The sequence below is a fragment of the Rhinopithecus roxellana genome, chromosome 14 (assembly GCF_007565055.1).
Source record: "Rhinopithecus roxellana isolate Shanxi Qingling chromosome 14, ASM756505v1, whole genome shotgun sequence".
NCBI lineage: Eukaryota > Metazoa > Chordata > Mammalia > Primates > Cercopithecidae > Rhinopithecus > Rhinopithecus roxellana.
The window spans coordinates 63,663,874-63,679,626 of NC_044562.1; the positions used below are offsets into that span (position 1 = coordinate 63,663,874).

At 50.7% G+C, this 15,753-nt stretch overlaps 1 protein-coding gene across 10 annotated transcripts in view; it reads right to left on the bottom strand.

Annotated features, from left to right (window-relative positions):
- The window catches only part of SH3BP4 (SH3 domain binding protein 4), a 103,387-nt gene that overhangs the window by 16,751 nt on the left and 70,883 nt on the right, over nt 1-15,753 (bottom strand). For 8 of the 10 annotated variants that reach the window (XM_030916872.1, XM_030916873.1, XM_030916875.1 and 5 more), the window contains one exon: nt 3,272-3,521. In XM_030916872.1, the coding sequence (XP_030772732.1) occupies nt 3,272-3,389 (118 nt within the window). In that variant the 5' untranslated portion in view covers nt 3,390-3,521. Of the gene's footprint in view, nt 1-3,271; nt 3,522-10,531; nt 10,674-15,753 lie in introns of those variants that run through there. The other 2 variants (XM_030916881.1, XM_030916878.1) reach the window with 2 other exon arrangements.

The following is a 15,753-nucleotide window of genomic DNA, read 5'->3' on the forward strand; positions in this document are numbered from 1 at the left end:
TTCCAGGACTCTCCACACCTCATCGAACCCCTCGGGTTTAACTACTTCTTTAAGTCTTCATTTCCTTATGAAGAAATGTCTGTAATATATATAAAACATAGATTAAGTCAGTTTGCATGCTTTTCTCTTATTAATGTCTTCTGTTAAAGAGGCCCAAGCCAAGAACTCAGCATTTTTCCTTCTCTACATACCTTACATATATATACATATACACAAAACATAAAATATATATATATTTTTTTTCAGGAGGCGAGCCTCCATCTCCCCATTAGGATATCAGTACCATTAGAGCCTGTTTTGTTTGCTGTTGTATCCCTGGGCCTCGTACAAGGCCTGGCACAGAGCAGGGGCTCAATGAGTATTTGTGGAATGAATGATCATTGTGCGTGCATAAATGACACAGAGAAGCCACAATCTGTGTTACTGGATCCTGGTGTTGGTCAAAGCAATGTCTGAATTCCCCCTGGCTATGCTCTTGTGCTCTAAAAAAATCATAAAACCGACAAATTATTTAATATGAGATGGGAGTGAACCAAAACCTGTGAAAGAAAATGGCTTTGATGGAGAAGTGGGAAGAAGTGATGTGGGTCAGGCTGAGGCCAGAGGATACAGAAGCTCTTCTCCCCTATTTCTGCTTGCTAGTCACGATCTCCAGGAATATCAACCGTTTTGTCTCTTTGACAAATCTACTGGAAATGTCACATAAAGATGAAAACTAAATGGAAATTAAATAAAGCTTGCCGGCCATCAAAATCTTGCCAGAATCCCTCAAAAGTTATGTCCTTATTATGCTCCCCCAGAATAATTCCCTTATAGTAGTTTCAAAACTAAGAAACCAAAGCAATCAAGCATGCTTTGTGCATAGCCTAGAATGTATCAACGAGAATTATCACTCAATTACATCCAACCGAAGAATGAAGAACGGTTTCGCTTAAAATTCCCAGCACTCTCCTTGGAAGAGAAGTCATCACAGATTTCACTCAAGGGATCAGGCTTACCCAAGGGAAACCACCCCACTCTTCCTTTCCAGAACCCCACAAGGTGGACTGTTGTGTGATTCCCCCTTCTAGATGAGGCTCTCCATCAGTCAACTGCCACCAAGCAGCTGGGGACCCTGGGGAAGGGCTTCCATCCCATCAAATGCCAGAGAATCCCTATCGAATTACATCTTCATGAATTCTGAGGAGTGTTACGCAGATTCACAGCCACCTTGATGTAATACAAAAAAATCTCCCTGGGTTTTAGGAAGTTCAATGTACTGAATAATACATTTCCTATCCCTCTGCCTACGTTCTTCTGCAGGCAAAACATTCATCAGAGCAGAAGATTCCATGGCAGATATTTTGGCTGAAATAAATTCCCACCTTGGAGTCTGTCTGTCACTGGGATGTGCGTGAAGCTTCTGGCTGGTGCACTGCCTGGGTCACATGTGGTGCCTTGGAGGTAGACTCCCCAGGATCTCTGGGCGAGACCAGAGATCCCACGGTTCTGTCAATCTCAGATTCTTAAAACACCCTCCTCCTCACGTTCGAGACTGTCTTGTTTGTCTTCCTCCTCTAAATTCGGGAGTCTTTTAGGGATAACAGCCAATATTTCCTCCAGAGCACTGTCATTATTATTATTATTATTAATTTATTTATTTTTGAGACAGAGTCTCAGAGTGCAGTGGCGTGATCTCAGCTCACGGCAACCGCCGCCGCCTGGGTTCAAGTGATTCTCCTGTCTCAGCCTCCTGAGTAGCTGGGATTACAGGTACGTTCCACCATGGCTGGCTAATTTTTAGTATTTTTAGTAGAGACGGGGTTTCACCATGTTGGCCAGGCTGGTCTCGAACTCCTGACCTTGTGATCTGCCTGCCTCGGCCTCCTAAAGTGCTGGGATTACAGGGGTGAGCCACCGTGCCCGGCCCACTATCATTATTTTTAAAAATTCACCTCACTTTAAGACTCTGCCCTCCTCACTGTAACACTCTGCCCAAATCACATAATTTATGCTCCCTAGTCCTAGCTTTGACTCTGAGTTGGGCCACAAAGTAAAAAAAAAAACAATGTCCAGTAACAGAATCTGAAAAATAAATGCTTCAGTTATTTATGGCAACACCCAATCACTGTTGCTCTCTTATTAATAACATCTCATACTGGCTAGCCTTTTATTTTAAAGAACATTTACAGCAATGCTCAGGGATGCCAGCATCAATCAGAGGCAGGGAGAAGATGTTTGGGATAAAGGGGAAGGAGAAGCTACTCAATTAGGCAGACACAAACACAGTGCGTATAATTTCTAGTACATCAGGATAGAGGATTACAACTTTATCTGGGGGACAGCGGTTTAGTTCAAGAAACATTTACTTAGCACTGACTTTAGGCCGGGGCTGAGGATACAAAGGTCAAAGTCAAGTTCCTACTTTTCAGCTGTGCTCCAGGCAAGACAATTTCAACAGCTAAGAGAAAGCCAAGGGATGATGATATTGATGATGATGGTGCCGTCACTGCAGCTGCCACGCCCTGAGGGAGCACGTTGAGAGAGACTGAATGTGGCCTAGGTTGGGGCAGATGTCCAGGAAGAAAATGCCCTACTGCTATCAACCTTGGTGTCCAAAAGATAGGTCTTCTCATGAACTCAATTTTATGAGGCCACTGGAGAAACCCGGAGACCCAGGGTTATTAAACCTTAGGACCACCTTCTAGAACAGGGGTTGGTAAAGCACGGCCCTGGAGCCACATGGGGTTGTCTACAAAAAAAAAAAAAAAGTTATCTTGGAACACGACTGTGGCTATTTAATGACTTACTTCTGTGGCTGCTTTCATGCAATGGGGCAGCAATGAATAGTTGTGACACAGTCGGTACATGGCCTGCAAAGCTTCAAATATTTCCTATCAGACCGTTTAGAGAAAAGGTTTGCTGACCCCTCCCCTAAGCCACCTTTTTTTCTTCTCTAGTGGTTCTCACTATTTCATCTATTTGCCACACTCTCTGTTCCCCTGGGTTTCTGTACCACCAAGCTCCCTACCACACTGTCACTGAATTTTATCAAGAAAAAAGAAACATACCCTGTATTAAGAAGGGGTTTCACTAATAAGGGGGAAACAAAAAATAAGACAAGTGGCTATGATTCCAGGGCTAAACCTACGAACACGGTGAAGTTTAAAGAACTAAACTTTAATTCTCTGAATGCTAAACTGGCAATCTTTAAAGCAGAAAAGTTCTTGAGTTCCAACTTGGAAATCCCAACGTTCTCCCTTAGCCACAGTCCTGTTCCCCAGAAGCTCACCTTTGACATCGTTAAAGCTTGTCTCTGAAAACCCTTCGCTCAGGTCAATCAGGGTCCCCTCTGACTTGCAGCGAGGGAGGCCGCTGGAGTTGGCAGCTCGGATCCGCTGCGCCGCCATCTTGAAACTCGCTTCCCGGGTAAAGCTGCTAAGGCTTCATATTTCTCCCTCCAGTTATCCCAGCAGACGTTGACGCTTCCGCCTCAAGCAAACATGCTGCGCGGCGGCATCCACTTGGCAATATGCTTCTTCCTGAAAGTAGAGGAGGAAAAAAGTCCCCTGAGCAAGCGAAACATGGGCTCAATGGTAATTTTATGGGAAGTGGGAATCCTCTTTCTTCCAGGCTGTTCCAAGGAGGATAGACCCATTTCATCCTTCCTGGCCCCACAGAGCAGAGCAGCGCTTGCTCCTTGGCCTGTGTGCCCACTTTGTGCTTGTCTCATTGGCACCCTGGGCACACACAGCCCGGTAGTGTTTTCTGGCTATTTGCACCTGCTCTTCTTGGGGGCACAAGAGGGTTTGTGAAACGTGCTCCAGCACCTGGCCAGCCCATTCATTACAGTCAAAGAGGAGGACAGAGTAGGACTGTACAGTCCACGCTGCTAGCTGCAGGGCTCGGAAAAGGAAAAATCAGCTTCTGCTTGTTCAGAGTGGCTGATCCCAGTGCAGGAGGAGTCATCATGGTGACTCGGCCCTGGGAAGCAGCCATCAATGAGCACAGCCCAGCAGAGGCCCCAAGGGTGATGCTCCCTACCCATCCGCTGCTGAAATCCCCCCTGCACCCCAAAGAAACAATTCTAAACACAACACAGAGCAGCCATAAGGTACTCTCAATGCAACATATACAGATGAAACCAGGGCATATTTACTGAACCACTGTTACTAAGCAGGAAACATCTTTCCGTGGAAGAGACCACAAGAATAACCCCTGAGGCCTCTGCTTTTTCTTCTGGACGGGCCCACAGACAGGACAGAAGCATGTTGGGGGTTCTGGATATGAATGAGGTAACTGGTTTTGAGCAGGCCCTTCACCAGGGCCCAGGGAGAAGGGACAGGAAGAGCAGTGAGCCGATTTCAAAGCGGTGAATTTCATATGCTCTCCAAGAGAAACTGGCAGACACTGTCACAGCAGGCCACAGTATTTAGAGCTCTGAGCAGGCAAATCTCACCCCTACATAACCAGGCACATATACGATGGTCTGAGGTCCCTTATTCCCCAATTGCTCTATCCAGAGACAGCTGAGAATGTAGCTTCTGACCCAGTGTGCCGCCTTTACCATGCAGAGACCCGGAGGCCCGGACACTACCCTTTGCAATGTTTCTGCAGCAGCCGGGATGGAGCCCTGACCATCCCCATTCTTCCCCCAGGCTCCAAGTGCAGTGAGCACGGCTTGGAGGGCCCCTGTGCAGTAAGCAGAGCCAGGCGTGTGTCCACATGCTGCTATAGGGACAATCTTGTGTTCAATATTTAACCCTGCCAAGTCTCAGCCACTGTCACCACTGCATCAGAAGCTGCTATCCCAGCTGTGAGTGACCGGTGGACAGTGGCTCAAGAGAGGGACCATTTCCACGTCAAGGCCTCAGAAGGCTGCATTCTGCACCTGAACACTCTCTGGACAGAAGGCATGTATTACGGACTGAACTGTGTTTCCCTAAAGTCCTATGTTGAAGCTCTGTCCCCTAATGTGATGGCGCTGGGAGATGGGGCAGTGGGGAGTAGTTAGAGTTACAAGAGGTCATGAAGGTGGGGTCCCCACGATCAGATCAGCGCCTTTATTTGAGACACCAGAGAGCTTCCGTTCTCTCTCCCTCTACCACGTGAGGACACATGAAGCCAGAAAGAGGGCCTTCCCAGGAACAGAGTTGGCCGGCGCCTTGACTCTGGACTTCTGGCCCCCAGAACTGTGAGAGATGAGCCTCCCTTGCTGGAGCTGCTGGGGCTGTGGTGCTTGAACGAAGCAGGCAGCAGGAGAGGAGGGCACGGTGGCCACCTCTCTGGGGAGGGGTAGAGCTGCCCTGCTGGGGGCCCTTCCCTTAGAAAACACGCACCTGAGGCCAGCCGCACCGTCTCTCCTACCCAGCACGGTAGGGAGGGGCGGAGTGGAGGCCAGCACTCACACAGGCCAGTTACTCACAGGAAGGAATGAAGCTGTTCTCCCCAAACTGGGTGGTCACAGATGTTTCCATCTTTCCCTACGAAGTTATGATGGTCAGGTCTGCATGCTCATTGCCTATTCCCGGCCCCAGAGAACTGTGCGTTGGGGAGACCACGGACTCCCTGGACGCCCGGGACCCAGACCGCCCGCCTGGAAGTGATGGAGCTCAGGCCAGGAGGAGGCCTCCTTCTACCCCACACTCCACCCCTCTGCTGGGGTCTGGGATGCTGAGGCTCAACACTGACGGGACAGCACCCTCGCCCCTACCAGAAGCAGTGACTGAGTGGCTCTGTCTGCACAGCCTGCATGCAGAGCTGGATGAAGGGGTCTTGGGAGACCACCCTACCACAGCCAGGTAGCCTGGCAGCCCCCAAATGCAAGGGCCACATGTGCAAGCCCCCGGGCTGCTTGAAGGCCACTGCAGAGACCTCAGTGACGGCCACCTCCAGAGCAGCCTGACTTCAACAGGCTGAGTGAGGAGTAAAAATCCTTCCCATACAAAAATGCGGGATCATGTACTGAAGAGAATCGGTGCGGCGAGAAAATGAAGAGACCCATGAGTGGGTGAGGGGAGGAGCTTCAGGACAATCGCAAGCCCACAACCAGTACTTGCCATGCGGCCTTTCACGTGTGACGGTGACAGTTCCTGCCTGAGAGTCTCCATCTGACTGCACCCGAGGAGGAGGAAAAGTCAAGGGTGTCAGCTGTAAGGGCAACTGGAGCCCACCTGCCCATCCGGTCAGGGACTGGGGTGCCCCCACCCCCACCAGTCCAGAGCTACTCTGAGGACTGTGCCAGGTGAGACTCTGGGTCACGGTGGCCGAACGAAGGCTCCTGTGAATCACCAATGTGTGCCCTTCCCACTGGGGCCACGACTTTCCTGCAGAAGGGAAAGGGCTGCCTCGGCCACCATGGTCACCCCACCCCCTCATGACTATAGCATTGCCTGGTTTCCCATCACACCAGGAAGAATTATTTCATGGAGGGTTAACAAAAAGTCCATCTGGGCGCAAGAGGGAGGCATTCCCAAAAGCTTCTCGGCATGTCCTGGCTCTGCAAAACTGTCAGCAGAGACGGGTGTCAGGCACCTGGGGCTCCACACAGGCTGCTCAGGACATCGCCAGGCCTGGTGGGACCGAGGGCAGTAACAGGAACGGGGTCTGGAGAGCACGACTGGTGACATAGTGAGGCCCAGAGAGCTCCCATACAAGGTGAGATGCCAGTGAGTGTTCAGTGAGGAGGAGGCGGCGGCCCAGAGGACTGTGGAAGGCCTAACAGGTGGACACAGTGAAGACCTGGCTACACCAGTGTGGAGGGGCTAGAGGGATGGAGGGGCTGTGGTGGGGCCCGCAGCGAAGGCAGGAGGCCAGGTAAGCGGGCGGAATGCGGTGGTGAAGGTCAGTCTTGCCCAGGACACCCCAGAAAGCCACTGCAGCTTTCCGATTGAGAAAGAGAACTCTGGCTGTAGACAAGGGGAAAATGGAAGCAGCAATGTCATTTTCTTTGAAAACTACTGACATACGGCCTCCAGTACCCTGGGGGCAGAAGAAAGAAGTCACAGAACTACGCACGTGCTTTCTGGAGATGCAGCAGTGTTTGTGTTTATTATTGATGGAGGGGTATGGCCACTCCCCTGAGCCAGTGATGAGACAAAAAGCTAAAGTGTTTGCGGTTCTAGAAAGAGATCTGCAGTCCTCTCCTCATAGAGGAAGCCATTCAAGGAAGACGTGTCAACAACTGTGGACTCTGCCACCCTTGCCCCTTTTCAGGCTGAGAGAAGCCAAGCAGGGAAGTCCCACTCCCAGGGCCCAGATGCCATCATGTTCCCATGGGCACCACTGAGCTCACTCACAGGCAGCCCTCCCCTCCACGCAGCAGGTGGGAGACGTGTGTCCTGTGGTCCTCAATGCTCTGTAAATCCCCAGATTGACAGCTTCTTCCCCAGGGCCAGAGAGAGGCCATCCTTGGGTGTTGCTTCACCCATCCAGACATTCAGGGGTAAGTAACAGAGATGCCCACTGTCTGAACCCTCGGGGCCATTTTTACAGTACAGAAAGAGGGCAGCCAGCCCTGGTGTGGACTGAGTGTGGAGGGTTCCCCACTCCCGAAACCTTCCTGAGCAGGTGGAGTCAGACTGAGGGCTAAAAGGGAAGCTAAGCTCTGCTCCTCCAGACACCACCGCATCTACAGAGAGCTAGCACGAGATGGAGAACGCAGCCAGCACCACAGGGCTGCCCTGTGTGCTCCTCACTGGGATGTCAGCTCTGTCCTCTTTCCTACAGCAGAATCCTCTCCCCTCCCACCTCTCCTCCTCCTCCCAGCTCAGCCTGGTGTGGCCGCCCTCTCTGGTCACCTCTGGCTGATAACCTCCCAATCTCCCCTGGATCACCCACTTCCCCCGATGGATCCTAACAGCATCTCCTATGCCGAAGAGACATGGATGCTGATGGTTACGTGTCCTCCCCTTACAGCACAGGCTAAGCTCCAAGCTCCACCAGGCACCATCCCACTGCGTCCTCAAGGGCCCTAGGCAGCAGGTACCAGACTTGGCTGCACTTTGCAGATTCCATGAAAACGGGCTTGGAGAGATCACTAAAGCAACTTGCCCAGGGTAATGCAGCCAAGACGTGAGCCTGACAAAACACTCTCTGCCCCCAGCCTTGCTAACTATTTCTTCCCATGCCCAGGGTTGCCCAGGCCTTCGCTGCCAGTGGCTGTCGGGCCCCTGGAGCTCCTCAAGCTCCTCGCCATCCACCTCTGGTGAGCCCTTGATTTTCTCAAAGTCATGCTGCTGTCCTGCCCGAACACCTCTGGACAGTGCTCACTGCTTTTCAAAAAAATCAGTCTGCTCTCCCCTGGCCTGGGATGCAAAACCCCCGCTCCTCAGTTTCCACCTCTACCTCCAGGGTTACGTATCGCCGATATCAACCCTTCAATCAATCACCGGCCACATTCGCTGGAGCTTGCTGTGTCTCCAGCCGGCCCAGCACTGTCCACCTCTGTATTGTTCCTTCAACTGCTGCTTGGAGAGCCAGGCCTCACCCAAGCTTCCAGGAAGCCCGTCTTCTCTCTCCCCATCTCTTAGTTCCACTGTTCCCCAGTCCTGCGAGGTCCTAGAGTGACTCACCAGTGCACCGCCTGCGGAGCGCAGGTAGCCCAGAGCCTCAGACCCGCCTTACCCAGCCCAAGTGCCATGCCCGTGAACTGGTCCTTGCTTTAGTAGAAAAGTAGTGTTGTAAAGGGCACGTCGCTGTGATTGACTTTATAATGAGCTCCCAAAGGTTCATTATGCTATCTTTCCTAAAATTATGTACTTGTATGAAAATGTACACAATAAAACATTTTTAAAACTAGAAAATATTAGGAAACATGCATTACCTACCTTCCCAGGCACGTGCCATGAGAGAGAATGTGTGTTCATGGGTGTGGCTATCTCCTCTTGGCTAGAAAAACTGCTAAGGAGCCACCAACTCAAATGCCCAGGCAGCCTGAGCCCCCTCAAAGTGCAGGTGGACATGGCTGCATTCCCATTCTGTTGACAAGTGGCTCCTGAACCTCAGACTCAGACACCCCCCTGCCCACCAAGTGCTCCCTTCAGTACCTAAGGTGCAACTTGAATTTCCTGGATCCAAAGCCAACTCTGGAGCTTGCCCCAAACCCCTGCCCCTGGCCTCTTCCATTTCAGCCATGTACAGCAGCTCCATCCAACCAGCCAAGAAGCTGAACATCCCTCCCCATCCTCCCTGTCCCGTCCCTCTCTCATGCACTCCTGGTAGCTCCACCTGCAGAACACAACCTCTGGCTGACCTCTCCCCAGCACCTCCACACCACCGTCATCTCTCATCGCAATTACAGTCATCAGCAGGCCTGCCTGCGGCCTGGAGTCCACCCCTCAATTAGCAGCTGGAACATTTTGAAAAGTCAGTCAGACACCCTCAGGACTCTGTTTGAAACCCTCCAAAGGCTCCTGGGCTCTCATCAGCAGCTTCCAGTGCCCTAGAAGCCCAACATCATCAGCCCCTGTCCCATTTCCTGCTGTTCTCTGCCTCCCTCCATTTGACTCTTCTGGTCTCCATGAAGTTCCCCAGGTACCAAGCCCATCCCACCACAGGGCCTTTGCACATGCAGTGCCCTCAGCCCAGAAGGCCCCGGCCTAGACACAAGATGCTCTCATCCTCTCATTTCATTCAGTTCTTTGCTCAAATGTCAACACAACAGAAACAGCCCTCACCCCATCCTCTTTCTCTGCCCTTCTTTATCACCACTAGACACACCATGCATAGACTTGTCCCTCGCCCAATTTTTCCATGAGAATCTGAGTGTTCCCAGGACACAGGATCATCTGTTTGTCTCTCTCTGTTCCCGTCATGTGCATGGTTGCCTCTCAAACCCGAATCAATGAATGAATTAGGTTTCAATAAAGATGACTGTTTCAGAGTTACCTTGGTAGGTATCTCGGGATAATCTTCAAAGGAGCCAAATGGCTGATGTGATAGGATTATACTCAGGAGGCTGAATTTGGGAATTCTCTATTCCTGAAACCTAAGCCACACGTTCTCAAAACACCAACAGGTTCCCTTGGTGGGCACCTTGGGTCTACCTGGACCGCCCAAAAAGCTTGGCCACCTTCTACTCAGCAGGTCCCAGTGGTCACTTCTCTAGGACAGCCTGCAGGTGCAGGGCCCACCCTGGACAGGGCAGCCACCACTGGATCTCAAGACCCCCTAGAAGAGCAGGGTCCATCTCACCTCTTCTCTTCCCAGCCGGGGTCAGGTCTAGGAAGACAGGAAGGTGTATCTGAGCTCATAACTGATAAGTTTTTCCTTTTTCTGTGCAAAGGCTGATTCATCTAGAGACAAAAGAGGCTGCTCTTGGCTCCTCCCCAGGAACCACGAGAGCAGCCGCTGAACAGACACCATCACTGCATACAGAAGGAATCACTGACAGAATCCAGCGGCAAACTCAAGAACCTGCACACACCCTCTCTGCTACGGCTGCTGTCACGCCATGCGCAGACTCCACATCACAGAATATTCTCCCTGTGGCCTCTGCCAACGATCTGCCCCAAGAAACCATTAGAGAACAAACCCATCCAGAAAAACCAACCTAACAAGAGCGTGTCTGGGGTGGAGAAGGTCTTACGGGAGCCTCAGGCTGAGCACACGGACTGTTCGTGTTCTCCTCTGTTCTCCTGCGGCCACGAACCTGAACCCTGCAGAAGGAAAGCAGCCAGCCTGGAGGGAATCGAGGCATAAATACTGCCCTTGCTCCTCCCCTGCCAATTCCCTGCTTGCCTTGTTTAGGATGACTCATGCTCCATGTTTGATGATAATTTCTGGAGTATCATGTTGATTTCATCAGATTTCCTCTGGGTTAGAAAACAAAAAAGCGTGAGTTTCCACCTGCTCTCTGTAATTTCTGTCACCAGCCTCTGTCAATGGAAACTCATTACATCTGCTCACCACCCTCCCTGAGCAAGAGTGCATTCCAGACGACCCTAAAATCCACAGATGTTCCTCCCCAGCAGGTCGGTCCTCCTGTTAGTGACGGCCTAACACCCAGCACCCCGCGCTTTGGACCCCATCGCTATAGTGGAAAAGCCTTCAGGGTCTGGGGGCCTGGGGACCCGGGGTGGATGAGAGGGACACCTGGCTTTCACAGAGTCACTTGATGGGACCACAAGGAGACTGTGGGTTTAACACCCCAGCTCCCTCTCTCACTCCAAAAGCAAAATCATGGAAATCTGCCTCCTAGTCCTGACCCGACTGGTCTGGGCAACAGCCCAAGTGGAGCCAACACGTGACTGGTGTCCCCGCCAGGATGCTTCTGGGCGTGGCTTGGCAGAGAATGCAAGGCCCCGACTCAGGGCGAGGACCAGCCCAGGTGCAGTGAAATCCAAATCTTTCCCGCCACCTTGGCAGATGCCCCTCCCTGTTACAGAAGCCTGATCAGCAGAACCTTTCCTAATGCACCCGGAGCACTGTCTATGGTCATACCACCCCGAACGCGCCTGATCTCGCCTAATGCACCCAGGGCACAGGAGGAACACGCTGCCCGGGGCTCAGGTGGGCTGCCTCTTATTGAGGGAGAAAACAGCACGGCCCATTGGAAGGCATGGGCAGCCACCGACAGGCACGCCAGCAGATCAGACTCACTCACAGTGCCCCTCTGGGGTGCACTTCCCTAAACAACTGAGTTCAGTTCAGGAGGTGGCAGTGGTTATTCAGAGCCAAGGCCACGCCACAGAGTGAAAGAATGAGGAACAAGGACAGGACCACGCGTTCCAGTCGGAGTTTGAGAAAGGTGGGCATCTCCCGGGTGCCACATCTACCTGGGACCATGCACAGAGGTCACCTTAGTGAACATCTACTGAGTGCCAGGCTTTAGCAACGAGGCTCTGTGCTCAAAACTAGGGACAGAAATACATGGAAGAGAGTCGGTTTTGAAGGGACCGGTATTGGAGACACACCAACAAAACGGAAGACCTGGAGGGGAAGGAGCGCCAAGGTTCTCCGTGCCCGACACCAGGTTATAACTTGCACAGATTCAAGGCTTAACAGTGGGTGCAAAGCTGGTGACTCAGACTCCAGAGATGCATGGAAGACAAGGGCCACGAGTTGCCACTAGGTGCTCCTTGCTTGCTCAGTTTTCACTGTAAAAAGTGAGATGGCTAGGGCGGCTGGAGTCAGGACTCCAGATGTTTTCACTGGCCAGACTAAGAACATCTGAGGCTGGGGATCGCCCAGACAGGCCAGGAAGGGGAGGGGAGGGCATGCGAATCCCTCTCCAAGGCCTGAGTTTCTCACCTGGCCTCCTCCCTTTCCTGCCTCCCCTCTCCCCTGCTTCTTCCCTTCCTGGTCCCTTCCCTCTCCACCTCCCCTCGACGTGATGCCGGGCTGTGGGGTTGTGCTCAGCACACTGCACAGATCTCCTTGTGTTGAAAGCAACCATTATGGACTCTTCAGAGGCCCCCACAGTCTGTGGGAGACATTCTAAGCTTTCCAGATTCTTCACACCTTCCTCCATACATCCCATGCACTCACCAAACACAGCTACTGTTTCTTCCAAAACATCTCCAGACCTCGTGCATTTCTTCCCACCCACTTTCTTGAAGACCCAACAGGGTTCCCTATTTCTAAACACTGCCTTTGCCTTTGCAAATGGAAGTCCACCTCTTTTCCTAGCTCTCCTGGACACATCGTCATCGTCCCTAGGCATTTACTGCTTTTATCCCGAGTGTCACACTGTTCATCATGCTTGTTATTTTTTCTTAGTTCCCTAACTATACTCGTTTCCTTGAAAGCTGGTGACTTGGCTGCTCTGTCTTTATAATTTTCCAGCACTGAGCGCAGTGCCTAGCCCAAGCTTGGATTGTCTCCCACAGACTGCGGGGGCCTCTGAAGCTTGGTGCTTGGTGCCATCTGTGGCACGGATGACTGTTGCGCTCAGACATTAATTCAGCATCACGCGCATTCAGGACCAGTAAATACACAAGGGAAAGCAGGACCCGGACCTTCCCTCTACTGCTTATCATTAAGCTGGAAAGATACACACGTGAAACCAACACCACAGGAGAGGGGTGGGGGTCCCCACCACGTCTTCTGGGCGTGGATGGGACTGGAAGTCCACAGACACCTTCCCTAGCGTGCTCCTAGGTCAAAGGACTTCACCTACATCCCTCACCTTCCCCGCCCTCACCCAGCCACTGAGAATCATGAAGAGCTCACAGACACACCAGTGTATACCTGTCAAGTGCTCATCAAGCTTGGGGTTTAGGTGGATATTTGTTGCAATGGGCTTCTGTCAGTCCCCTTGAATCACATGGGAAGGCCGGCCTGCCCGTGTCAGACGACTGACAGCAGACAGGCTGTGAAGTAGGACCTTGCGATCAGCCCAGACCAGAAATACTTCCAAGCTCTGGTCCCCAGCCAGTGACCAGAAAGAAAAAGTGCAACTGTCTCTGAAGACGTTTAAAGAGCAGCAAGCAGAGAGTCCCATTCATTTGACTGGGGCTGGCCAGAGGGCTGTAGTCAGACTCCCGGCTCCCACCTGCCACTTAAGACTGCAAAGCATCAGCACTGGAAGGATTTGTGCCCTCCAAACACTAGTCACTGACTTACCATCTTCTTTTAAAAAAAAAAATCAAATGTTATTAATACTTCTTTATCAATCAACCCACTTTTTACAACTTGGTTGTTTTAAAGGAAGCTTTCTATCGTACTCTAAAGAGACTCGATAGATCTTTCCTAGTACACATTAACTTAAAGGACTGTTTTAAAGTGCATCTTAGGTGCCATTCTGAAAACTGCAGAGCTAGCCCTACACATCTTACAGATGAGAAAACTGAGGCCTCACTTTTATTGAAAGGGGCTTTCCCTGATTAAAACACTGGATCTGAACAGGCTGGAGAGGGGAAGGTGGCTTCTAGGGTTTCATACTGTTCCTGATTCTACTAACAGTTCTCAGTAGTGCCATACACATGCCATGTCTGAGGCTCAAGGAATTTCATACTGTGAGGACGTGAGCGGAGCCCTGAAGCCAAAGCAGCCATGCGGATGCCACAGTCATTGCAAAAAGCCACAAGCAGAAAGCAAAACCCACTCAATGGATCTGCTGAAAAAGCGCCAACACACCCCAAGATGCCTGACTTGTCAATCCCATACATGCAAACTGTGGAAGGGCCTCAGGGTGTCACTTAGGAGAGATGACTTTGCAAGGTGTCACTCCTTAGTTTATTGTTTTAGCCTCTGCCTCTCAGCCAGACCTTCAGCCACAAAGAAAGGGAGCAACTGCAATTTTATCCACCAATTGATCAAGAATCTGGCCTCTAAGCAATTAGTACAATTTGTGAATGAATGATTTCCCCACTGAAGAGCTCACATGTCCATGAATTACTAATCGAGCTATCTAGAACAAAAAAGCAATGGAAACTCCATCCTTGACCAATATTTATTAAGAAAATGAGAGCGGACAGAATTGCTGTCCCTCCTCCCTTCCCACTGTCCCTCAATATACCTGTCTTTAGGAAATCAAAGATGTAGACAAAGTGTTTAGTGATATGGAAATGGGAACAACCTAGTCCCTCACGCAGAGCTTGAGGGCACCATATCTCCACAAACAGCCATGCAGCCATTACAATTCTTCTTAGGCTATTTAATAGAACGGAAAATCCATACAACATGATATTTAAACAATTAAATCCACAGATTGTATCATAAAATCTTCTTCTACTTTGTTTTCAAAAAAATACCTTTTATAGAAAAAGAAGAGTAAATTTCACACTCAATGCTGACATTATCTCTAGGTAGCAAGCATATGGAGAGCTCTTTTCCTCTTCAAAAATTTCTTAATTTTCCCAAGATTTTTCTATAATCAAAAATGCTTTTTATAAGATGAATTTCCATTCTCTTTTTTTTCCCCCACCCCTGAGATGGAGTCTCACTCTGTCACCCAGGCTGGAGTGCAGTGGTGCGATCTCGGCTCACTACACCCTCCACCACCCAGGTTCAGGCAATTCTCCTGCCTCAGCCTCCCAAGTAGCTGGGATTACAGGCACCCGCCACCAGTTAATTTTTTGTATTTTTAGTAGAGACGGGGTTTCCCCATGTTGGCCAGACTGGTCTTAACTCCTGACCTCAGGTGGTCCACCCGCCTCAGCCTCTCTAAGTGCTGAGAGTACAGGTGTGAGCCACTGCACCCAGCCTGAATTCCCATTCTCATTCTGAAACATGAGGCCTGATTCCAGCAGGTCTTTGCAACTTTGTAAGGCCATGCTACGAGCAAGTGAAAAGGATGCCAGCCGAGCTGATCCTGGATGTTCTCAGATACTTACTTGACTGAGCACCTCTAATCGTGTACTAATCCCGGTGGATCTAACTCAAGGATTCCCGATTCCAGCTCTGGGATTTGGGGAAAGTCATTTTGCCATTACATGAAAATAAAAGGCACACCTATTTCTCTTGGCCTTGTTACTCCACTAAGTAGGAGATATGGGCTACTAGCTAGAAAGATGTGAGGAGGGACAAGGTCAAGGAGTGGGGCTCAACCAGACTCATGGGCCCCCAACTGCAGCTCTGCAGAGGGAGCACCACCCTGACCATGCTCCTCCCAGCAAGACTGCCACATTTTTGCTACTGTAATTGGCACATCAGTGATCATCTTTATATCCAACCATACTCAGCATTTTGGGTTATTTTCTTAAGACTGCTTTCAAGTACAGTATGAAGGGTTGCCAAAAGCAGTCCTGGAAGACTGTGGCAATCATCCTCTCCACAGCAGTGAGTGTCCAGTTCTCACCCTTAACCAGCAGGTCAAGAAAAGCCTTGCTC